Source organism: Vombatus ursinus, unplaced genomic scaffold (genome assembly GCF_900497805.2).
Source record: "Vombatus ursinus unplaced genomic scaffold, bare-nosed wombat genome assembly UNPS02000580.1, whole genome shotgun sequence".
Lineage (NCBI taxonomy): Eukaryota > Metazoa > Chordata > Mammalia > Diprotodontia > Vombatidae > Vombatus > Vombatus ursinus.
In genome coordinates, this window is record NW_020940358.1 from 1,392,318 (window position 1) to 1,416,837 (window position 24,520).

A 24,520-nucleotide genomic window follows, 5' to 3' on the forward strand; every position below is an offset into this window, starting at 1 on the left:
ACACACACACACACACACACACACACACACACACACACACACACACAGACACTGACACAGACACACACACCCTCTCTCTCACCCTTTGAAATTTTGTTAGGATGACCTTGCTTTGAAATGAGGCTGCCAAGGCCTTTACAGCAACCCTGTCTGTAGGTATAACTGTCATAAAACTCCAAGTCTCATAATATACTCAGACTTGTGAAAACTAATGCTTAGTTCTGCCTCCACTACCAAAGGAAAGGCCTGTGATTCTGTACTAAGTGGTCAGTTGAAGACATCTACTAGATTACAGCAATACCTTCTTTCAAGCAGTGAGTTTGTACATGGGGTACACAGTGTTACTAGATGAATGTAGAGGAAATATTCTAAGCTCCTTATAAATCACATTCCACAAATACCCAAATGAAGGATAAATGAAATCAAGAGTTCTATGTATGCTGCACAAGGAGGCTACAAAGTAAATTCATCTTCACAGAAAACGGCTGGCGACATGAATTTGGAGTGACTGCAGGAGACAATAGATAAATCTTATGATATAATGTGTGTACCTTTCTGGCAATTTTCTAATCAATGTAAGTCCCTATTAAATCCTACAAGGAACTTACTTTCCTGTCATATATCCTAGCCCCGACTTTGATGAGGGAAGTGTTTTTCTGGCCTTACATGAAGGAAATAATAACCCCTACCAGAACTTCTGAGATCACAAATAAATCATTCCACAGACAGATGTGTTTCTCTTTCCTTGGGCAGGTTGTATAGACAAAGCAAAGGTAAAGTAAGCAATGATCTCTGCTCCTTTATGAAATCACACTGGCTGATTGGTCTGATTGTGAAGCTTTATAGTGGCCTCAAATTTCACCACTAACCATGGGTCTTCCCCCAAGGCTGTGGCCTGGGCCCTCTTCTCTTCATACTCTGTACTGTCGCACTTGATGATCTCATCAGCTCCCATGGGTTCTGTGATCATCTCTGTGTAAATGATTTGCAGATCTATATATCTAGCCTCAATCTCTTTCCTGACCTCTGCTCCAATCTTGAATCACCAGCTGTCTCTTGGACATTTTGAATTTCATATCCTCTTGGCATCTCAAAGTCAACATGTCCAAAATTCATCTTCTTTTTCCCCAAATCCTCCCCTCTTCCTAACTTCCCTGTTACTATGAAGGGGCCCCACCATTTTTCCAGTCCCCCGGGCTCCGAACCTCCAATATCATCCTTGATTTTTATATTCACTCCACTTATATAGTCTAATATCAAGTCTTGACATTTCTACCTTTTACAACATTTATGGGGGTACATCTCCTCTCCTCTCCACCCCTACTGCCTGTACCATGGTTCATGCCCTCATGACCTCACATTTGGATTATTAATAGAACGCAGTAGCTTTCTGGTTGACTTACCAGAGCTGGACAGACATGGTTCTCAAGTCTCTCCCCATATCAGTTCATCTTCTACTCAGCTACAGAAGTGATTTTCCCAAAACATAGGTCTGATCATGCCGCTCCACTTTCCTACTCAGTAAATTCTAGTAATTCTCTGTTATATCCAGGATCAAATATAAATTTCTTTCTCTGGCATTATAGCTCTTCAGAACTTGGACTATTCCTGCCTTTCCAGCCTTCTTACACTTTACTTCCCTCCATACACTCTACTGTCTGACTTCATTGACCTTGTGGTTGGTGGCCAAAGACAGCACTTCACCTCTTGACTGTTAGTGTCTTTCCATTGGCTGTACCCCATGCCTAGAAAGCTTTTTCCCCTCACTTTCCCCTCCTGGCTTCACTGGGTTCCTTCAAGACATATTAAATCCCTCTTGTTAAGAGGCCATTCATGGCCCTCCCACCTTCACTCTTTTGCTAATGCTTTCCCCTCTGATATTTCTCTCTGTCTCTCTCTCTCTCTGTCTCTGTCTCTCTCTGTCTCTCTCTCTCTCTCTCTCTCCTCCCCTCTCCCCCCCTCTTTTTCTCCCCCCCAACACACACACACATAACATACACCTATCTATATTTATAATCTTGCATGTACACAGTTGTTTGCATGTTGTCTTCCTAGAATGTGAGCTACTCAAGGACAGACGCCATGTTTTTACCTGTCTTTGTGTATCACAGTGCTTAAAACATTGTAGGTGCTTAATAAATGCTTATTGGTTGACTGACCAACTGTCGTACAAGTCCAGAGAATTATATGAGAGGAAAAACAATTTCCTGATTGGATGCAGAACTCTTATACTATACCCGTTAGTTAGCATGATTGGGGATTAGAAAAAAAATTAAATGTATATGACACTAAAACTAAACTTGAACATAAACTACTCTTTGATTCTGAAAGCAGTTGAAAGGGTCACTGTTATGAATTTCAGCTGTACATATATGATAGATCCACAGAAGTACTGGTTAATAGATGCTTCCAGGTTCATAGAAGTTGAAAATTTGTTTTTTTTACCCATGAAGGCCTTAATAAGAGACAATGTCACTACCTCACTGGGCTGAACAAAGGCCTAGGTTCCTTGGGTCTCTCAGTGATTAGTAAATTATTAAGTGTAAGAAGTCACAACCTACTGGGTAACATCTACATGGTCCCATCTGAATTAGAAAGACTTATGTCATGGTGTCAGCAAAAGTCATCTGTGGGCACCTCCAAAGCAGAGTAACTGTGACCCCACTCATAAGATACCGACAACTCTTACTTGGTCTTCATCTATGGATGGGGAGGCCCTAAGCTGAGGAGGGTGCAGGAAGGCATACTCTAGCATTGATCCCAAAGAAGGAACTTGTGAAACATCTCTGAAGATCCTTGTCTTCCCCAGGATACCTGATGATGCCTCCAGGCTTGTCTTCTCTGATCTAGAATAGTGATTAAATGTTGAGTTTTCCAGCTCTTCTTCTGAGGGTAAAGGCAGAGAGAGAGACAATGACCATGGCAGAAGCGGGGTTTTGAAAAGATTTTGTTTCTTCTTTGGCACTGTGGTGTTTGGACGGCAATTTGGGAGGGGCGGTCAGCCGTCACTCCCCTAAATGCCTCACAGCACCGTTAGGGAAATTATTGAGGAAATGTCTGACAACCTGTAAAAAACAGAAATGAACTAGCTTGTCCTTGCCAAAGTAAATCAGACCTTCTCAGCCCTGGCATTCAGGATCCCTTACGATATTACCCAAATTTACCATTCCATTTTCTTCCTTATATTAGAAGCCAAACAAAGGCAAAGGGGAGGTAAAGTGTAGGGCACAGCAAGTACTTACTTGCTTCCCTTCCCTTTACCACCTCTTTGCTTTTATAATCTTTCCTGTTCTTGGAATACCCCTCCCCTCATTCCTACCTATTAAAATCTCATAAATGCCAAGGGGCATCAAGTTGTAGTAAAGAGAATCCAAAAGACCTGAGATTGAATGCTGGCTCTGCTTTTACCTACCTGTGTGACCTTGGTGAAAACACTGACAGCTTTGCAGGACCTCAATTTTTTCTTTATCTGTTAAGTTGAGGGGTTGGACCAGAGGGTCTTGAAGTTTCTTTTCAGCTCTCAGTGCTGTCAGTATCCGCATACTTTGGTCAAATAATTTTTAAAATAACTGTGTTAACTGGGCCTTGGACATCTTTTGTTATGCAGAGCTTTTTGTTGCTACAGTATTGGCTGAGACAAAAGTCAGAGCCCACACTCAGTCTCTCCTTCCTGCTTGGGGAAATGAGGCATGTGTGACCTGCAGGCTCAGCTCCTTGGAGCAGAAGGACAGCCCAGCAATTTTATTGCTAGGCTGTCCTTGCCACTCTTAATGCTTTCACATTCCAGTCTGGTAGCAAAGAGAAAATCCAAACATTTGACCATTATCTTAGCTAACTCTCTTCAGGTGCTTTTGGAATATAGCCATCTCTGCTTTGTACCCCAGCAGCTGTGGAACAGCTGTATAGGAACCCTGCCCAACTATTTAAGACTCAAAGTGAGGAAAAACAGCGCATCCAATTGAGACTTCTAGGGGAATCTCTGGCCGAATGCAATCCCTTTACTTGGAGTTTTGCCAGGATGCTCTCCATTTCAGTTCCATGCATAGGGTAGTGATCCTTGCTGTTTGTGATTACATGGGAATCATGAAGTTGTTCAATATTACTTAAGAGTGCATTGAGACTTGGACCAAAGGTGCATCCTAAGCACCTGTTCCCATTTTGTGTGCAAATGGTAACATATTTGTCCTGCCCAGTTCACGTGGGAATTCCATTTCAGAGCCTGAACTAGCCCCTGACCTCCTAAGGCTCAGGCCCCCATTTTCTCTCGACTAGACCAGCCCCATCACTCAGGCTACTGACCTCTCATGCCCCAGCAAATCTTTGCTGTGGTGATGAAGGCCTCCTGCAAAAGCCAGCTGCTAACCCAGCTCAGCACTGGGGAGCTGCAGAGCCTCTCCTGTGTCTTCTCTATTGTCAGAGTCAGAAGCTTTATGGATTTGTTTGCTTTTCTACTTTAAATGATTTTACCATGAAAATCAAATGATTTTAGCACATGAGCCCTGTTCTCAGCAGAGGGCTACAGGGGCAGATGCCGGCAATTTGTAGCAAACATATAAGCATATTCCCACAAAACCTTTAGTTTAGTTGCAAGTAAATTGTGGCAGATGTGAACTTCAGATGTTAAAATGTGTTGTTTGTTGGCATTGTAGAAGCATCAGAACAGGATTTTGAGTCATTTTGACTCTTTTCATGGACTAGCAGAGCTAGATCATCCTATGCTGGCAGAGAGTGGGGAGCATACTTGTTGGATGTTGAGAGGTTAGGGATCTCAAGGTCAGATCTCACCACTTCCTTTGGTAATATACACACGTAGATCTAAAAACTCTCAGTTATGAATTTCTACTCTATGCCTAAACGTCATTCCTCATATGTATAGCTTTCACCTGTTTCTCTTTCTTTAGAGGCAGATCAGCAAGTAGACAAACTATCTTAACTTTCTTCTTCACACACTTCTTTGCAAGCTTTCAGTGATGAGCTTGTCAGCCCATTTTAGCTTATTTGATCCTCATGGGTGTTTTATGACCTAATGAAGGAAATTTTGTCTACACTGTGCACATAGGACTTTCATAGGTGAATCTTTGCTTTATCCCCAGCTCCTCCCCACCAGAAATTTGGACTCCACCCTGAGAACCACACTGGGCTCTAATAGGTGAGCCTTTGTCTTATTTTGCCCAGAATTAAGCCTCCACCTTACTTCCTAGGCCGCCTGCTGTAGACCTTTCCTTAGATTTCTAGCTCTCATTTGTGTGTTGTCTTCCTGAATTAGAATGTAAGCTTCTTGAGAGCAGAGACTGTCTTGCTTGCTTATACTTGTATCTCCAGCATTTAGCATAGTGCCTGGTGCATAGTAAGCACTTACTAAATGCGTGCTTGTTCTCATTCTCTCTCTCTTCTCTCTCTGTCTCTCTTTCTCTCTCTTTCTCTTTCCTTCATTCCCTCCTTTCTATTTTTTCCCTCTATCTACTCTGTGTGTACCTTTTAAAAGTGGAATTGTTTGTCTGGTATCAACATTGCCCATTTCTCTTTTTTTTTCTAATTAAGTGATTTACCACTAATAATTTACCACTAATTAATTATTTACCACTAATAATAATTGGGATATCATTTAACTGGCTATAAATCCACTTAACTGTGCTATCATTTTGCCTACATTTATGTATTTTGTCTACCATAAGAGACTTTGCTCAGTGCCTAGTTGAGATCCAGATATGCTCTATCTGTGGCACTGCCCTAGTAACTGTTTCTAAGAAGAAAATATGGCTAGTTTATCATGACTTGTTCTCAGTGAACCAATGCTGGCTACTAGTGGTTGCTGCTTTTCTTTCTAAGTGCTCATAAGCCAGCTCTTTAATACTCTGTTTAAGAATGTTGATAGGAATATAATTCTAGAATGGTGTAAGTATCATGCAGCTCGGAGAAGACACAAAAAATAAAGCTTAGAGTTTGTAGGCCAGAGAAAACCTGAGGAGAGACCACATCTGTTTGATGCTACAGTGGCTTAGGAGGCATAAATGGTTCCTGCACCATCACCAGTACTAATCTGGATTAGTTTTTTGTAATCCGTTTTCAGGTGTCTGTTTTGGCCATTATCTCTTCTGAATCATGGTCAATGTAGAGAGGGCCTCAAATATTTTAAACTAATATGATGTGCTTACAAGTGATGTTTTTTACAAAACAGTTTATACTTTATACTTCTGTCATAAATCTTTTGGAATCACTTGAAAATACCTGCTCAGCATTCTCTCCTCTCAGCAGTAATCAGACAGTCTGATCCTGTGGCAATTATCCTGACTCGTTAAATAACCTGTAACTGGATCAGTACCTGTCTGAGAGCTGCTACAAGATACACCCTGGCTTCTGTGAGGATTGGGCAAGTACCCAGTATTCACAAAGGGGATGTGGGCTATCTGTACAGTGGGAACTTTGGCCCCATTGTGCGTTTGGGCAAAATTACTTGACTAGTTTAGTGCCAGAAAGGGAGCCAAATAAATCCATGAATGTTTAGAGGTTTAAAAACAAAAAAAGGTGTGAGTGTGCTTGGGGGGTGGGGGAGATTCTCTTCACTGAGAAGTCATATAAATGGTAAGAAATAGAAAACTAATCTTCACTCGTTCTCCCTGAAAGAATGCATATCTCTTAGGAATGTTGTAATTATGGATTTAGGAAATCAGGCCAATTTGCCAGAGTGTGAATTTCAAGATTTATTCATTCTGCCCTCTCAAGCATTGCTTCACCGGAACAGAAAGCACCCGGAGTTGAAATGCACCAAGAGGGATTAAAGCAGAGAGAAAATCACTGCAGGTACTTCCATTCACCAGAGATCCTGCAAACATACTTATGCTGCTTTGGCTCAGAGCCAGATGAGTTCTCATCTGGAAAACATGGAAAACTTGTAACCTACACCCTTCTGGTGTGTCAAAGAGGAACATCAGCAGGGCTGCAGTGCCGTCCTGCCATTCTCCAGCTGGTGTTAATCGGTCCTCATAGAGAACTTTCCCAATATACAGAGACAAAGGTAATTAGAAGTTCAAGTCAGTTTAGTCTTAGAAAAGGAAAAAGAAGTGCATAACAGGATTCATACACATTCACAGGTTTTAAGTCACCAGTTAAAAACTTCACACTGGAGTTGTTCATAGTCCACATGTTTATAGCAAATGAAATTGAAATATACTTAGAGGCTTTATACATATTAAAGGAAGCTTGAAAATATCAGTCAAAGCTGCTAGGGGTGCAGATGACACTGTAGGTCCTTTGGATACCTCAGCGCTGAACCACAGAATCATAGAATCCTAGAGCTGGAAGGAACTTCAGACGTCACCTAATCCAACCCCTTCATTTGATGGTTGAGAAAACTAAGGCCCCGAGAGGTGGGTGACTTGCCCAAGGTCACACAGTCCAAGAGGTAAATTTCAGAAAGTTCTCATAAAGCAGTGTAGTGGGCAGGAAAGTGACCAGTTAGCCCTGGTGTGGGCACATACAAGGTAACACAATTAGTGGGGAAATAAACTAAATTATACTTTGAGAATGATGGTCTCCAAGATCACGAATTTGGAACTGGAAGGAACTTTAGGAGCTACCTGGTCCAACCCCCTCAGTTTACAATTGGGAAAGCAAAGGCCTAGAAAGCACAAGTGACTTACAAAAGCAGGTAGGGTGTAAGAGGTGAGTTTTCTATCTCGGTCTTCTGACTAACGCCGTGGTTCTTCTCACTGTATCACATTGTCTTTTAATAAGCATTTAAAGCTCTGTTGATGAGAATTTCAAAACTCTAGGCAAATTCATTCTTATCAGTCTTTGTTAGGTATACTCTGTCTGGGCTGGGAGATTGTCATTCCTGGATTTTAAGCTGTGGTCCAGAAATCCAAATTCCAGCTGTTCACCTTTCTATGTCAGCTGAAACCCAGGGAAGGTATTGGGGATTAGCCCATTGTAGTGTGACTGCCAAATGGTATAGTATGTAGGTTCCAAAAGGATTGAATGAAACTATTGATAAAAGATCAGATTTTGAAAGGAAGCCGGTGTCCTAATCTGTGAGGTTGGTTCCAAGAAGGCAGGTACCCAGTTGTTAAATTTCCTTCAATTCATCTGTCAGTAACAGAATTCTGGGTCAGATGGCCCATGGTCAGGAACTAGAGATATGTGCTAACTCTTAATTATCCATTGCTGATAGAAGAAAAAAGAGGTCCAGGTGAGTTAAAAAAAAAAAAAAAAGACAGTGGGTAGTCCAACATTTATAATTGGTTTTGGAACATAGCTAGAGATCCAGAGAGAAACCCATGTGGACACTTATCTCAGAACCACTTCATTGTGCTTTTGGACTTTCTCATGTCTCACTCTGTAGGTGGTAGATTGAGGCCAGCCTGAACAGTGGTACAGAGTGGGCTCCAGGTTAGAAAGAATTATTGCCAGAGCTCAGCCTAGCTTTGATGAAGAGTTCTGGAGATTTATTTTTAATAAACTTGATTATAAATATTGAAGCCTAAGCTCCCTTTAAAAAAATTAATCTTTCCAATTAATAAAGCATTTATTTTCTCTCCCTCCCACACCCCGTCCAATTAAACAGTTCAAAAAGAAGAAAAAAACTCATCATAACAAATATGCATAATTCATGAATATGAGTCCCACATTGGCCATGTACAATAATGAATTGTTTCATTCTACATTTTAAATCCATCATCTCTCTGGCAGGGGGTGGGTAACATGCTTCATCTTTGATCCTCTGGCATCATATTTTATCATCATACTGAGCAGAGTTCTAAAGTCTTTCAAAGTTTCTTTTTTCCTTGATAATGTTATGTATAAATCATTCTCTTAGTTCTCCCTTCACTTTGCATCAGTTCATGGACATCTTCCCAGTTTCCTCTGAAACTATCCATTTCACCATTTCTTACGAAGCAATAATAGTCTGTTACATTTATGTGTTGTAATTTATTTAGCCATTTCCCAATAGGTGGGCCCCTTAAGTTCCATTTTTTTGTTACTATAAAAAGATCTATAAATATTTTTGTATATATGGGTCCTTTTCCTCTTTCTTTGATCTCCTTGGGGTATATGCCTATTAGAAGTATCACTGGGTTAAAGAGCATTCACAGTTTCATGATTTTTAGGTCAGAGTTCGAAATTGCTTTCTAGAATGGCTGGACCAATTCATAGTTCCACCAACAGTGTACAAGTATGTCTGTTTTCTGACAGCTTCTACCAACAATTGTTATTTTCCTCTTTTGTCAGTTTTACTAACCTGTGGGTTGAGGTGGAACCCCAAAGTTGATTTAATTCACATTTCTCTAATGATTAATGAATTGGAGCTTTGTTTCATATAGTTGATAGCTTAGATTTCTTCCTTTGAAAACTACCTCTTCATATTTTTTGACCATTTATCTATTGAGGAATGGCATTTATTCTTATAACTTTAAATCAGTTCTTTATATGTCCTGGATATAAGACTTTTATTAGATAAATTTACTGTAAAGATTTTTTCCCCCATTAACTATTTACCTTCTAATTTTAAGTACATTGGTTTTGTTTGTACAAAAAAATTTACTTTTCCTGTAATCAAAATGTCAGTTTTATCATCCAGTCACACATCTCCAGCTGCCTGTTGGACATCTAGAATTGGATGTCCTGTAAACATCTTTAACTCAACATGTCCAAAACCAAACTCATTATCTTTCCCCCCTAAACACTCCCCTGGTATAAACCCTCATCACCCCCTACTTGGACTTGCAATAGCCTTTCAGTTGATATCCCTGACTCAAGTTATTCCCTACTTCAGTCCGTCCTCCATCCAGCTATAAAAATGATCTTCCTAAAGTACAGGTCTGTGTCATCAAATCCCCCATTCAATAAACTCCAGTGTTTCCCCATGACCTTTAAGATCAAATATAAAATCCTTTATTTGGCCTTCAAAGCCCTTCATAACCTTCATAATATCCAAGGTGAAACTGATGGTAAATAGCTGTTGTGAAAGGAACTGAAGGTTTGGTGAATTCTCTAAAGCATACAAAGAACTGAAAAATATCTTAAGATGAAGAGGTTAATTTAGTTCTTTAGTAACATAATGGAAATATGATTGAATTATTTGTTTCCTGCATATGACATTTCTGTCTTCCACATCAGCACCCTTGCACAGGCTGGCTCCCATAACTGGAAGACTTCTTCCTATTCATAAGCTGCCTCTTTTCCAGTTTTTGGTGCTCTCACCCTCCTAAAATTACTTTATATACTTGAGAGATACTTAATCTGTTTATATGTCATCACCCATTGCCCCCACCCTCAAAAGTAGATACTGTCATGCATTTTTTACTTTGTATTTTGTTTTTGCTTTTTGCACAATAGGTGCTTGATATTTGTTGAAGTGAATGATAGTGGGCAAGGTCAACATCATTTGTACTTAGAGTATAAGGTGTATAGTGATGTGACTTATACTGCGGAATAGCAGCATTAGGAAGGACTTCAGAAGATACCCAGTCCAACCTGTAACTGAAAAGGCGCACCCATTTTCTGCAATATTTCTGATAAACTCATTCAGTTTTTTCTTGAAGACCTTTCTTGAAGGGGACCCTGTTACCTCCCAAGACAGTCCGTTTCGTTTTTGGACAATTCTAATTCTTAGAAAACTTTTCATTCCGTTGAGCACAAATTTACCTTTCTTCAACTTCCACCCATTGCTCCTAGTTCTGCCCTGTGAGGCCAAGCAGAACAAAGCTACACCTTCTCCATGACAGTTCTTCAGCTGTTTGAATACAGCTGTCAGAGCCCTGCTAAGTCTTCTCTTCTCCAGGCCAAAAGTGTAGTTATTTTAACGTACTATATTTGTATGGCATAGAGTCTCCCGTGCCCTCAGCATCCAAATCACTTACTTCTGGACATGTCCCAGCTTATTAGTGTCCTTCCTAAAACATGGCCATATAAACATGGCTCTTATTATCTTTCATGCTTATTTCAATGTTTTTACAGATACATGATCTCATGTATATCCTCTGTCAGTGCAGATCATAATACATCATTCCTACTCAACTTGTATGATTCTTGTCTATGTCTTTCCACAGATCCTCCATAGAGTTCACACTCCAAATCCTGGAGATCTTCCTCTGTTGTTGTTGGGGGTTTTTTCAATAGTTTATTGATAGCAATGCAGTACTCAGACTATCCATTTGTTAACCTTCATTCATGCTTCATTACCAGCCTAACTCTTTTTGCAGTTGTACATGTTTTGTTGCTCTTTTTTATCCCTCTTATTGTGCACTAATCATTGTTGGTAATATCTTGCAGCCTACTTATATACCCACCATGTGTCTTTCTATTGACATTTGTATCACCTGCAGGTTTGATCATAACATTCTATTACTGACAACCATGTAACAAATCCAGGAGAATATTGGCATCATAGGTTTGATTTTGTGACAGCAAACAGCCCCTGGTCATTGAAAACACTGCATATGAAATAAACAATGTTTATTTGATAAACTTTGTTTAGTCACAGACTGGTAGAAAACAGACTGCTAGCCTCCTGAGACCATGGTAAGGAAACAAGAATAAAATCACAAATAAAATGCTCCCATTTCTTTATGGAATGTAAAGGCCATTCAGAGCAGCAGCAATAGCTGGCATTAGGACTAGCTCTGGAAGTCATCTAGTCTAGGACTGAAGCTGTGATGGGCTTCTGTTTCAGGGGAATGACCAAGAGACCTAGTGAGTTGGTGATTCAGTACAAAAGAATGTCGCTCTGAACAGAGAGAAAGAGAACGCGCAGAATAGCTTGCTGCCTCCTGGGTGCCAAGGCAGAGGTGGGACAGGAAGGGCAAAGGATATCCTGAAGAATGTGAGGGAGTTTCCATGTATTGTAGTCCATGTGGGAACCCGGGACCCTGGGAGGAGGGAGCCTGGAAAGGCTCAAGGCTGTTTGGAGGATGGAAAAGACAGCCAAGGGAGGGGTCAACCCAAGGGATCTTCTCCAAGGTGGTTTAGGTGCCACACTTGAATGAGACAAGAAGACAGCTGTTATTGAAGTGCCAAAACAGCACTTAGCTGGGCATTTAGCATGAGACTATTGCAGAAAGATACTTGTTTTACAGCCTGAGAAAACATGTATCTAGACAGCCATACTCCTTATTAAATAGCTGAAAATCCAGCCTTCCTGGTTTAAAAAAAAAATCAGCACCTGGTCAGTGGGCTTCTGATATCTCAGTCATAAAAGAGTCCTAGAGCATAACAGAGCTGGGAGGGACCTTGGAGATGATCTTATTCTGTCCTCGCATTTTACAGATGAAGAAACAAAAGCACACAAAGGCATGTGACTTCTCCACGGTCATCATCAGGGAGTTAGTGTCAGCACCATGACCTGGGTCTCTTTACTTATATTCCAGGGATGTTTTCAGGACAGCTCAGTGGCACAGTGCAGGAAGTCAGAAAGACCTGACTTCCTTAGCTGTGTGACCCTGGACAAGTCACTTAACTGCTGTCTGCCTCAGTTCCCTCAACTGTAAAGTGGGAATAATAATAGCACCAACCTCCCAGGGTTGTTATGAGGATCAAATGAGATATTTGTAAAGTACTCAGCATATTACCTGGCACATTGTAGGAACTTAATAAATGCTTATTCTCTTCCCTTCATCATACTGACTTCCTAGAAACATGGTCGTGGTACTCAAAAAATGTCAGTTGTTCCCCATTGTCTATAGCATAAAATGTATACTTCTTAGCCTGACATTTAAGACCTCTGCAATCTGAGTCCCACTAACCTCTCTAGCCTTATTTTATACTATTCCCTTTCATGAAATCTGTATTCTAGCTAAACTAGACTGTTAGCTGTTGGCTAAACTCTTTATATGCTTGTCTCATGTCCCCATGAATTTGCACAAGCCTTTCCCCTTTCCAAGAACACATTTCTTTCCCATCTCTGCCTCTTTAAGTCCCAACTCAGGCACTGTCTACTCCATGAAGTCTTCCGTAATCCCCCCACCCTCAGTGTGATTGTTTTGTCCCTTAATGTCAAATATCTGTGGTTTTGGGGTCATGAGAACTTTCCATCAATGCTGATTGCAACCTATCTGTAACTTAGTAGATAAGGCTTAGGTAGTTGCTTGAGGCTCAGAAGTTAAGTGACTTGCCTGTGGTCACACAACTATTATGTGTCAGAGTAAGACTTGCCAACTCCATGTTCAGCACTCTGTTCATTATACTATACTGCCTCTCAGTTTTCTTTATACTATAGTTATTTTTGTGTGTATTATGCCACTCTGCCCCCCTACCCCGGGAGACTATATGTTTCCTGAGGGCAGGGACCATTTCATTTGTGTCTTTGTATCCCATGCCCTGTCTAGTGTCTTGCATGTAGTAGATGCTTGATAAATGTTTTGAATTGGGCTAAATTGGATAGAGAAATGAAGAAAGGACAAGAAGGATGTAAATCTTTTGGGGCTAAGACAGAAAACTTTCTCGTCTATCAAAGTTAACTTCATCAGTTGCTTCTGTTCTGCCCATTCTTGCATATCACAACATTTTGCAACATTTGGGCATGATGTTTGGTCCATTAGAGACCCTTCATATAGCTTAACTTGTCTTTTGCCCTCTGCCCTGTACTCTCATCTCTGTGCACTTTTGTATGGCTTTGTTTTTTTCTTCTAAAGAAAAATCCTTGGGCCACCAACAGATTTGTTTCCTGATCTGAACCAGAGTGTATAGCTTGAAGACAACTTCTCACCTTTCCATCACAGTAGGAATCTAAAGAATGCAAGTTGATGGCCCTGGCTACATTCCAGACATTCAAACTGTGTTTGCACTTGTGAGAAGGCAGGGGAGGAAGCCTGATCACAGGATCCTCCAAGATTAATGTCTCCTTCACCAGCAGGATTGGCTGCTACTAGACTGGCACTAGACTACTGTACCTTGGATGGGGAATCTGCATAACTCAGAATGTTTCAGAAAAATACCTCCTCTTTTCATGTCTCTTCTTTCACTGATCTGAAATCATACCATCCATCATTGTGATGAGGATTTGTACCCAGCAATTAGGGAAGGGATGCTGGGATGTGGCTTTACTGAAATATAGCCTGTAGAGGAGCACGTAGCTGTTCTTGGTTGACTGAGGTCAATGCCACCAAAGTCCAAGGCTGACAGTGTCTGTATTACACTCACTGCAACTTTATAGGGCAACACTTTGTGGAACATTTTTGCACTTCATATCCTGTCCCAAATATTACTCCTTGAGAAATGCCCCAAGCAGTTCTTTGTAAACCCCCTCAGAAAACTACTCTCAACCAAACTGTCCAACTCTAAGCCACATTCCTGTCCTGAAGTCAACATAAAAAACATACACACAACTTGGAAACATTTTAGACAGAACTGAAGAAAACCATCCAAAGCTATGAATAGCTGAGAGGTAGTTTTAAGTAAGAAAGAACTGAGCCCCATGATGTAGCGAGTTTAAAAGTTTCTACAATAAAGAGGATAATGTAAAATGGATATTCACAGAAAAGGGTGATAATTGGTGCCATAGAGCCCTCTTAAACATAAAAATGACAAAAATTATGAAGAAGGGATTCAAAAGTCAGCAGTAGAGAAGATTTAAAATGTTGGAAAACTGGACTGATAGGGACAAGTTTTAAAAAGTTGGATTACCTGGTAAGAAGAGAAACCTGAGAGATAATTCAGTACCAATCTAATTACTTGTATATCTGTTCCATTCTCAGTTACCCCTCTACCAGGAAGGACAGTTTTGGTCACCATCCTTCAGGACAAGAATGGACCTGAAATTGAGTTTAGGAAAGGGCAGCCACAATGATCCTGTTCTCCTGTCACTTCTCTCCTCAAGACCCTACCAGAGATTATTATCCATTGTATCAAATTCTTCAGTAGGCTGTAAAGCCTTCCCCAAACTACCTTTCCCCCTCTTCTCCCTCCTCTCCCCTGCCAACATTCTTCTAACCTTTAGTTCTCTTAATTCCCCCTTTGGATTCTCTTCGTCCTTCCTGCCACCCTTGTGCTTTCTGGGTATTCCATCCCACCTAGGATCGTCAGAAAATCAGTTTGGAGCTAGAAGAAGCCTTGAGGGTCACCCAGTCCAGACCCTTCATTTTATAGAAGAGAAAGATAAGGCACAGAAAAGCTGTATCCTATTCACGGTCACACATATAATAAGTAGAGGAACTCTGATTCTAACCCAGTCCTCCGACATAAACTTAAGGCTCTTTCTACTGCAGCAAATCATTGCAAAATACTTTTGAACTTGTTTACAACTCCATGCTTTCTCTCTCCCATCTGTGTGGAATATCATATGCTCTATCCTGAACTTAGAATGCTCTTTCTCTTCTTTTCTGTAAATCTACACCCTTTCCCTCCTTAGAAACCTGTTTAAAGTATACCTCTTCTTCACATCCTTCCATGGTTAGCCCCACTCAGTTCTGGTCACTTTGCTCCTCAATTTCCCTTGGCACTGATGAGTTCAGAGTTTGCACCATGGTCGTTTGCCCCATGGTCGTTTGCCCTTGTTTCAATTTGGCAGGTTTTCAACTTTTTCCATATGTGTCTATTCAACTGTAAGGCACATAGGAGCCAGAATCACATTCTAGATTTCCCTGCAACACCTGTTAAAATTGTAGAGTATCAGAAATACTCTTGGAAGATCCTACATAGATCACCTCATTCATCCCTCTCATTTCACATATGAGGGAACCAAGACCCAGAAAAGTGGCAGGATTTACCTAAGGGCACACTGTATTTTGTTCAGAGTAGATTCTTGTGTTTTGAGTAACTGACTGAAAAACAAAGGATTGATTCTGCTTTTTCCAGCTCCATGCAGGCAGGTCCCTCCTACAACTTATATGGTCTCATTACTTCTTCATGTGGTAATATGCATTCATATTTTTCCCCTTGGCTGTGAAGAAGGATAAGGAGAAGAAAGATAGCTGGAGAGAGAGAGAAATGGAGAGAAAGGGATGGAGAAATGGAAAGATATAGAAAGAGAAATGAAGAGAGAATTGGGGGGAGAGAGAGAGAGATGGCGGGAAGAATGGGAATGACTAGTCTGAGGGAATGCCACAGGATCTCATGGCCAGTGAAGATCAAGGCAGTGGGAAAGTTAAAGAAAGGAAGACAAAGGAGATCTTGTTTTATGACACATGTGAGAGGAGACTGACAAGGGTTTCAGTTCCCTGGTACTCTCAGGAAAGTCAAAAAGAAGCACATAAAGGATATCAGTGGAAACTAGCCCATGTATATCAGTACCAACCCCATGTACTATCTAATCCCAGTTTCGGCCTCAGTACCTCCTCAGTCAGCCTGGTTTTCTTTAGTGAAAGTACATGAATGCCTTTCACAAAACATTTGCTGTATTTATGGATCGTGGCAGTGACTTGTCCAGAGCCCCACAGAACTTTGCGGAAATAGTCAAGATGTGTGGTCATCAATGGGGCTCTTCTTGCTGTGGACCTTGCTAGGTTGTAATCATACTGTATATTGTTCTTGTGCACTTCCAATGGGAGCACAATGCAAAATAGGTATTAGGAGCCTGGCGACTCTGAGCCTTCGTTCCAATTTGTGAGGCAGTCTGACATTATGGTGCTTAATAGGGAGCCTCACCCAGTGCCAAAGTCACTTCAGTTTCCATATGGGACTAACAGTACACCTTTGACGTCCCGTTTTGTACCTTGCCTCTTTTTTTTTTTTTAGGCAGTTGGGGTTAAGTGACTTGCCCAGGGTTACACAGCTAGTAAGTGTCAAGTGTTTGGTGTGAGGCTGGATTTGAACTAGGGTCCTCCTGACTTCAGGTCCAGTGCTCTATCCACTGCGCCACCTAGCTGCCCCATACTTTCCTCTTTCGCTAGGTACAGATTGGAAAGGTCTGCTTTCAGTGTTGTCTTATATATCAATGAAGATAATTTCATATGGGTTCCTTCTTTATGAGCTTCCCATACCCTTTTAAAAAATTGCCAGGCTTGTTAAACTTCAGCTTATTTTATGCAAGAATGTCTTCTAATCCTCTCCTGTTTCAGAACATGGTAGGGGAGAATGTGTGGCTGCAGGAACAATTGATCCAGCTGCTGATCAGTTACTGTGATGCTGCCACAGCTGCCCAGTGGGCCCTGTCCTACCACCTTCCCAGTGAATCTCTGCCTGCCAAAGTAGCTGAGAAGATGCATGAACTCCAGCACCAGGAGAGGTGAGATTCATAGCACGCTTTGCCTCTGTGTCTTGGGGCAAGAACAAGGCTGTCCTGAGGGTAAATATTAGGCCTTGAGTCCCCAGAAGCTCACCGCTTCACTTATACCTCTGTCAAGTTCAGTCTTTTTAGATCACTGAGGCACCTATTTCCAGAATAAGCTTTGGCTTCTTTGGATAGATATAATATCTTACTTTACTTGATGGAGGATTCTCCCAGGGTATCAGGAATTTACCTAGGCTCTCTTAGCTCACTGGGTGCCACTATTGCTGTCTCTGTGCACCAAAGTGTGTTTTGAAAAAAGTGAAGGCAGATTTTAAATGGAATGGCTTAGGCTGGCCCCTAAGATTAGCAATGACCTTGTTCTTGTAACTAAGGAGATTTAATATGTTCTGCCTTTCCATTTGATTCCCATTTTGCTTTTTCTTCTCAGTAACTTGTGTTTTGGGTGATTAAAACTAGAGAAAAAAAGAAACTAAAATGTCTAACTGTTTAGCAACATGGTGTCTGGGCAATAGGAGAGTTTTATGGGATGCAGCCTACAGAGGAGGGAAGCTAGGAGAATATTTTGGAAATATTCAAGTGGCTGTGGGAACCAGGATAGCTGATTCAGGTGAGAAAAGTTATATTAGCAAGTAGAAGAACTGTACATGCAGGGGTTAGGTGGGGTGAGACAGGAAACTGAAGAGGAGTGGATCCGAGTTGGCCAATGAACTTGATAGGAAACGGGGTAAAGATAGGCAGTCAGGAGGAGAAGAAGGAACTTGGATGGATAGGCCCATACGTCAAGAGTAATGCTATAAAAAATGACGAAGAAGATGGTTTTAGAAAAACCTAGGAAGACTTACATGAACTGATACAGAATGAAGTGAGCAGAACCAAGAGAACATTGTACATAGTAACAATAATATTGTACCGATGATCAACTATGAAAGACTTAGCTACTATGATCAATACAGTGATCTAAGACAATTCCAAAGGACACATAATGAAAAATGCTATCTACTTCCAGAGAGAGAACTGATGAACTCTGAGTGCAGATTGAAGTATATTTTTTACTTTCTTAATTTTTCTTGCTTTTTTTCTTGTTAACATGGCAAATATTGCAATATAGTTTTAATGATTTCACATATATAATTAATATATTGCTTGCCTTCTCAGTGAGTGGGGGAGGGATTGGAAAGAGGGAGCTCAAAAATTTTTTTAAAATGAATGTTAAAAATAAATGATAAATTTATTTTTAAAATTAAAATTTTTAAAATTGGGAAGTATTTGACAAAATAAATTAAAACATAATGCAACCAAAAAAAGAGTAGTGAAACTGGTTTTTCAATATGCATGAGAAAATTCACATGCTTAATGTCATAATTTTAAATGTTGCAAAACTAGAAGGGCTTACTCAAATAAATCCTGCCTCCAAAATACTAATAACTGGTCATCCAACTTCTACCTTTTGTTTTTTTTTTTCTGTTGTTTTTTTTGTGTTTTTTTTTTGGTTTTTTTGAGGCAATTGAGGTTAAGTGACTTGCCCAGGGTCACACAGCTAGTAAGTGTCAAGTGTTTGGTCTGAGGCCAGATTTTAATTCAGGTCCTCCTGACTTCAGGACCGGTGCTCTATCCACTACGCCACCTAGCTGCTCCCCCAACTTCTACTTTTGAATAAGCTCTGAGCTATAGCTCTGAATTCAAAAGTGATCTCTAGCCATGCTGAAACTTGAAGATTGCTGCTAACCAGACCTGATGGCCAGATACTCTTGAAGGATACACTAAATTCAAGGGCTCCCCTATTAAAGAGAAGGCATTATACCAGACTTGGCCAATGGAGCCTGGGCTCCTTTAATGAACAGAGGTTGGATTCATAGTCATGTAGAAATTTGGGGGCTCTTCAGGCTCCCAGTACTCACAGTTTAAAAACAAGAAACATGTCAACTCAAAGCCTCACTGGTTAAATGCAGCGTTTCCAGGTAGGGTCACATCTAAAATGCAGTAGAGTGGCCCTCTGGATCACTGTGCTACTGGCTCTGATCTCTTCCTTAGGGTCAGGGGCCTCCTACTTGATGAGGCCTCCCCTCAGTGTTTAGGGATTAAGAGTTACCTCCTTGACCTCTAAAATAATGATGACTCACATTTGCATTGTGCTTAAGAGTTTACCAAGTGTTTTTTTTTGCACAGTAGCCCTGAGAGGTAAGAATTGGGTAGTGCAAGCATTATTATTCCCATTTTACAGAGAGTGCAAGTGACTTGCCCAAAATCTCCCAGCTTGAAAGAGGAGCAGCCGAGACTTCAATCTAGGTCATCCAACTCCATAAGTCCAGTGCTCCTCCCATGACAGCTGTCAGTTAAGGGGTCATTCCTCATGCAGTCAGAAGCTGAGTAGACCTCAGGGAGCAGGAGATGTGAAATTTTACATCTAAATGAAACATTTTACCCTAATGTTAATTTAGGCAACCCATGTGCCATCTTATGGTGCTCTCCCTGGACTCTGTGTTCTAAAGATTGGCAATATATTTGAAAAAGCACAGCTGGTGGGAGCAGCTAGGTGGCGCAGTGGATAGAGCACTGGCCCTGGATTCAGGAGGACCTGAGTTCAAATTTGGCCTCAGACACAACACTTACTAGCCGTGTGACCCTGGGCAAGTCACTTTAACCCCATTGCCTAACCCCCCCCCCAAAAAAAGAAAGAAAAGGAAAAAGCACAGCTGGTAAATTCTTTTTTTTGGAGAACTAACATTCTGTTGCTTTACTAGCCACTCTAGCTCCCGCAGGCATATTTTGTGACTTGCCAATCTTCTGCTTTCCATGCAGGCCCCATTATCTGATCTGACTCTTCCTGCTGCTGTCATTCATCTCCCAGTCACCTCATCCTCATATGACTGGGTCAGGGTCTGTAACTCCTCATTAGCTTAGTTCCATTCTCCATGGTCTTATCTGTCATGAAGACTTTGTCAGCCTTCATATGACTGAATGTAGAATTATATGGATGGCCAGCCCACTGGCTAGAGAAGCCATTGAACCATACTGTCCCTTTTAACCTTAAATTGTCTTTGCTGACATTTAGTAAAAAAAAAAGCAGGTTAGGAGAGAGCTGCAAAAAGAGCGTGGAAGTGTGAGTGAACGAGATGATTCCCCATCTCTAAACCCATAGTTGCCATAGGTAATTATGCCCACCAAAGGAAAGTGTTGCTCAGTTCACTATTCTATTTTCTTTATGTTACAGGGTGGAAGTGACTAAGGAAAGAACCTATGATTCCAAAATGGACAAAAAGAATGATCATTATTATCAGTTGCCCATAGCCAGGGAAAATATTCACTTCCTGCAGACCTGGGAGGAAGTGGACAAGTGCAGGGAGGTGGTACTTCAGGTAAGCCATTCTTCAGGCCACAGCAGAGCCAAAGTTGGCACTTTAGTAGCATAGGAGCCAAGATAGAAGTGCGTGCTTAAATCTTGTATTTTTACTATCATTTCTCTCCTGCTTGAATGCTGAGTTTCAGGAAGGGATGGAAACTGATGAATACATATACTCTTGAACCCATAGAAAGGCCCTTACTAAGGCAGGCAAAACTTGGCAGGGGCTTCAGTGAGCTGTTTCCTGGGTGAGACAGACCCAGGTTGGCTCTATCGTGAATGAATCCCTTACTGTATTTGTCTATGAGACACTTACCATGCAGGATTCCTGGAAAAGGAGTGGCATTATTCTTCAACCAAAATTTAATATGACACTTTTTCAAGCTATAAAGAAAATCTCTGTATACAGAAATTAATTCTCACCTACAGCTGCACTTTGCTTTTTGCTAGCTTTACAGTGGATATTTCCAATTGCAAATGCCTTAGGTTAACTTTCCCAAAATTCTTTATGGAATCTGGGTGCCATGAAACAGAAAGAATCTGGGAGCAGACACTCTGCTTCCAGACAGGGTAGCTTAACTTATTTTCATGGGGATCCATCTTTCACTTTGGTAGTATGGTGAGGACTAAAAGCCCCTTCTCTGGTGTTTTTAAATGCATAAATCAAAACAAATAGGGTTACAAAGGAAACCAATTATATTGAAATGCAGTTATCAAAATATTAAAAAATAAGAGTTCACAGATCCCATGTTAAGAGCCTCTGACCTCAGGGATGCAGGATTGGTACAACGATGCTAACAGAGAATAGCTGGGGGCAAAAAACAAAAACAGAAACTTCTGTGGATCCGACTTTTTAGGTTTTTGAATACAAATTTGCTCCTCAGAATCCATTTACATTTTAACCAGGTTTCCTCTTCCCTGTTATGCATTAACAAACCCCTGAATAGCTCTGTGCTATTCAGGGAGGCCGTGCTTTTTCTCTTAGCCAGTAGAGTTCCTATTCCTGTGGAGAGATTTTTCTGTGATTAGTTTCCCTAGGGTGTCACTAGTTATCTCTAGGGTGTATCTCACCAATTATCTTAGGGTTATTTTCAAAGTACTACAATTAACTTTAATTCCCTTTAATTTAAAAGTAAATACTGGTAGAGCTGTAATGCAGTTTTCAAAGGAGATGTTGCTAAACCAAAAGAGGAGACTGTATATCACAGCTCCTAATATTGTGGGAATCCTGGTGTAATCTGGTGTAAACCTCCTCAGACCACTTCTCACCCCATCCGGTACTTGGTGACTGCTTTTGTAGCTGTGCACAGCTATCTGGTAGAAGTTATTTCTGTTTATTCTACCAAGTTCAGCTAGTGGAGATTTGGCCTGGCTCTGGCTCTGCTAAGGTGGAGAGTAGTTCTCCCTTGTTCCCAGAAGTGGCTGTGGCGTTGTCTCCTTGAATTCAAATGTTGCTCTTGTTGGCTTTTCCTAAAACTGCCCCTCCCCACCTCTGCTACATCTGCTGGAGGCCCCTTTTACCCCTACCTGTTCTCCACCCGACCCATCCTATTTAAAGTTTTTGTTTAATGATGGAATTCATTAAAGACCTGACTCTGATGCCTCATCATGACATGGGTGTGACTCTGAGTTCATGAAGGCTGTACCAGCAAAATGTAATCTCTGGCAAGCCCTATTGATCTGGAAGGGCTTTGTGGAGAACCCTGGCAGTAAACTGCCTGTCATCTGAGTACCTGCCTAGTGAAATTCACAGTCGTTCACCAAATTAATAACTGGATGGTACTCACTCACAGCCTCCTACCACTTACTAAGATGTAGAAGGGGTATAGCTTGCATCAGTGGAGAAAGAACCCACACAGATGAAATCACTACTTTTATATACTATTACATGTGTCCTGTTGTCAGTGTTCCAAATAGTCTGTCTTCATTCTTTCTCTTCCCTTCTCCCTCACTTAGCTGCTGTCCATGCACAGGAATCAGGACAATTTTGTACTTCTCTATTTTGTAGGCTACCTAATGGGCACAGCTGAAGAGCATGTCTACCCCTAATTAGGCTAGCCCTTGGAAACACAGTCTGTCACTAGGACCACATTCAAAGTCTTTCCAGCACGGTAGAACCTTTCAGAGTTTTCGTTCTTCTGTCATACCATGCCTTGGGCTCTTTGGAGGAAAAGGGCTATAGGTGGGAAGTCTATTGATAAGTACCTAGCTGGCCCCATAGAACCCTGTGTAAGAATTTCCCCTTATTTCTGATAATTCTCTTAAGCCTATGTCTTGTCTCTGGGTGTGCAGCCTGGCCAGGTAGTCGGTATTGACATGGAATGGAGACCTCCCTTTGGATTAGTGGGAAGGCCACGAGTGTCAGTGCTGCAAATTGCCACTAAAGAACACGTGTACCTGTTGGACCTGTTGCAGTTCTCAAAACTGGATCAAGAAGAGAAGGAGAAGGAGCTTTGTCATTTCATATGGAAGCTCTTTTCAGATCCATCCATTATAAAACTAGGTAATAATAGTCCTAGGGCTTGCACTCTGTCTAGCTTTGTAATGTTGTTGTTTTCTCCCTTTATTTCCTGAAAACTCCCTATCTAATTTACTGTTAAAGTATACTCTTTACTTTTCTGTCTTCTCTATCCACCCACTCCTGATTCCTAGGCTTATACCTTTTTGGTTGGATAGAAACCATAAGAGTTCCTTTTCTTGGCTATAAAGAAAGAATAAGTAGATAAGTATAGATGTTAGCATGTATTCAAGACTAACCATTCATTTACTGAAGAAAATCTGTTTTTGCAAGGCTGTTAACTGTGGAAGTGGCTCCTTGGTGATTCACATCTGCTGAAACGATTAGAAAATTCCCTAAACCAGCAGGGCCTCCACAGTCTATCTTATAATGAGGGGGCTTGGAGAGGGGGTGGTGGGCAGAAGTGTTTCTCCTCTATTTCTGATTTCACGAGAACATCATAGTAATGAGATTTCCTGCCCAGGTTGGCCAGCCAGGAAGTGCTAGGTCAGATCTGGGCCTTTACCTCAGGCCACTTTTTAGCTCTTTGCTGTGGTACAGGAAAGCTTCAGTTACTTTGACCATTACATGGCCTTCACTAGGTCCTGGACCAGTCCTAGACCATCCTACCTTCTATGTATATAAAGGTGCTATTTACTATGATTCCCCCTCTCTCTTTTGGGACTAAGGAGCTGATAGACATTTGGAAAGAGGGGTCTGATGTTCTCGCATTTGGGTGCAGGTATGATTTTTCCATCTCTACCTGAACATGAGGCTTAGTGGGAAAGAAGACAATAGACCTCATGAAACACATACCAGTGTTTCCTGTTTATAATGTTAGAAACTTTTTTCAGGCTATGGAATGTCTGGAGATCTGTGCAGCTTATCAACTACATACCCAGCCCTCAGAGAGATGGAAAAGCAGGTACAAGGAATCCTGGACCTGCTGCAGGTAGACAAACAGGTGAGGAATGGGGTTCATTCTTCACTGGTGTACAGTGGGTCAAACGGATCGATGTTTTCTCTTGTGCTAGGGGATGTTGTCGTGTTCTGTCGTGTCATGGACTTGGAATCAGAAGACCTCAGTTCAAATCCTGCTTCAAACACTTCCTAGTTGTATGACTACGGATAAGTCACTTCTGCTCTCTGAGCATCAAATTTCTCTTCTTTAAAATGAGAAAATTATATTTATATTATCTACTTTACATAGTTATTATGGGGAAAGCATTTTGCAACCCTTAAAGCTGACATTCACTAGCTCATTAAGTTTGTAAAACTGCTTGACATGTATCATTGTATCACTGCAACCCTGAGAAGTAGCTACACAGGCATTAGGAATGTACTGCTTCCCAGCTCAAGAAGCTTTGGTCAGTCCCTATTGCTTCTAGAATTAAATACAAACTCCTCTGTGTGGCATTTGAAGCCTTTTACAGTCTGGCTACAAAGTCTCAATCCTGGCCCATCAAACGTTATCCCACCTCGTGCCCTCTGTACTCCAACCAGACTAGCACGTTGGCTG

At 41.2% G+C, this 24,520-nt stretch overlaps 1 protein-coding gene across 5 annotated transcripts in view; it reads left to right on the top strand.

Annotated features, from left to right (window-relative positions):
• EXD3 (exonuclease 3'-5' domain containing 3) overlaps positions 1-24,520 on the top strand; it is a 411,990-nt gene that overhangs the window by 204,501 nt on the left and 182,969 nt on the right. For all 5 annotated transcript variants that reach the window (XM_027849186.1, XM_027849170.1, XM_027849195.1 and 2 more), the window contains 4 exons: positions 16,992-17,158; positions 20,376-20,520; positions 22,797-23,007; positions 23,856-23,965. In XM_027849186.1, coding sequence (XP_027704987.1) covers positions 16,992-17,158; positions 20,376-20,520; positions 22,797-23,007; positions 23,856-23,965 — 633 coding nt within the window. The remainder of the gene's footprint in view (positions 1-16,991; positions 17,159-20,375; positions 20,521-22,796; positions 23,008-23,855; positions 23,966-24,520) is intronic.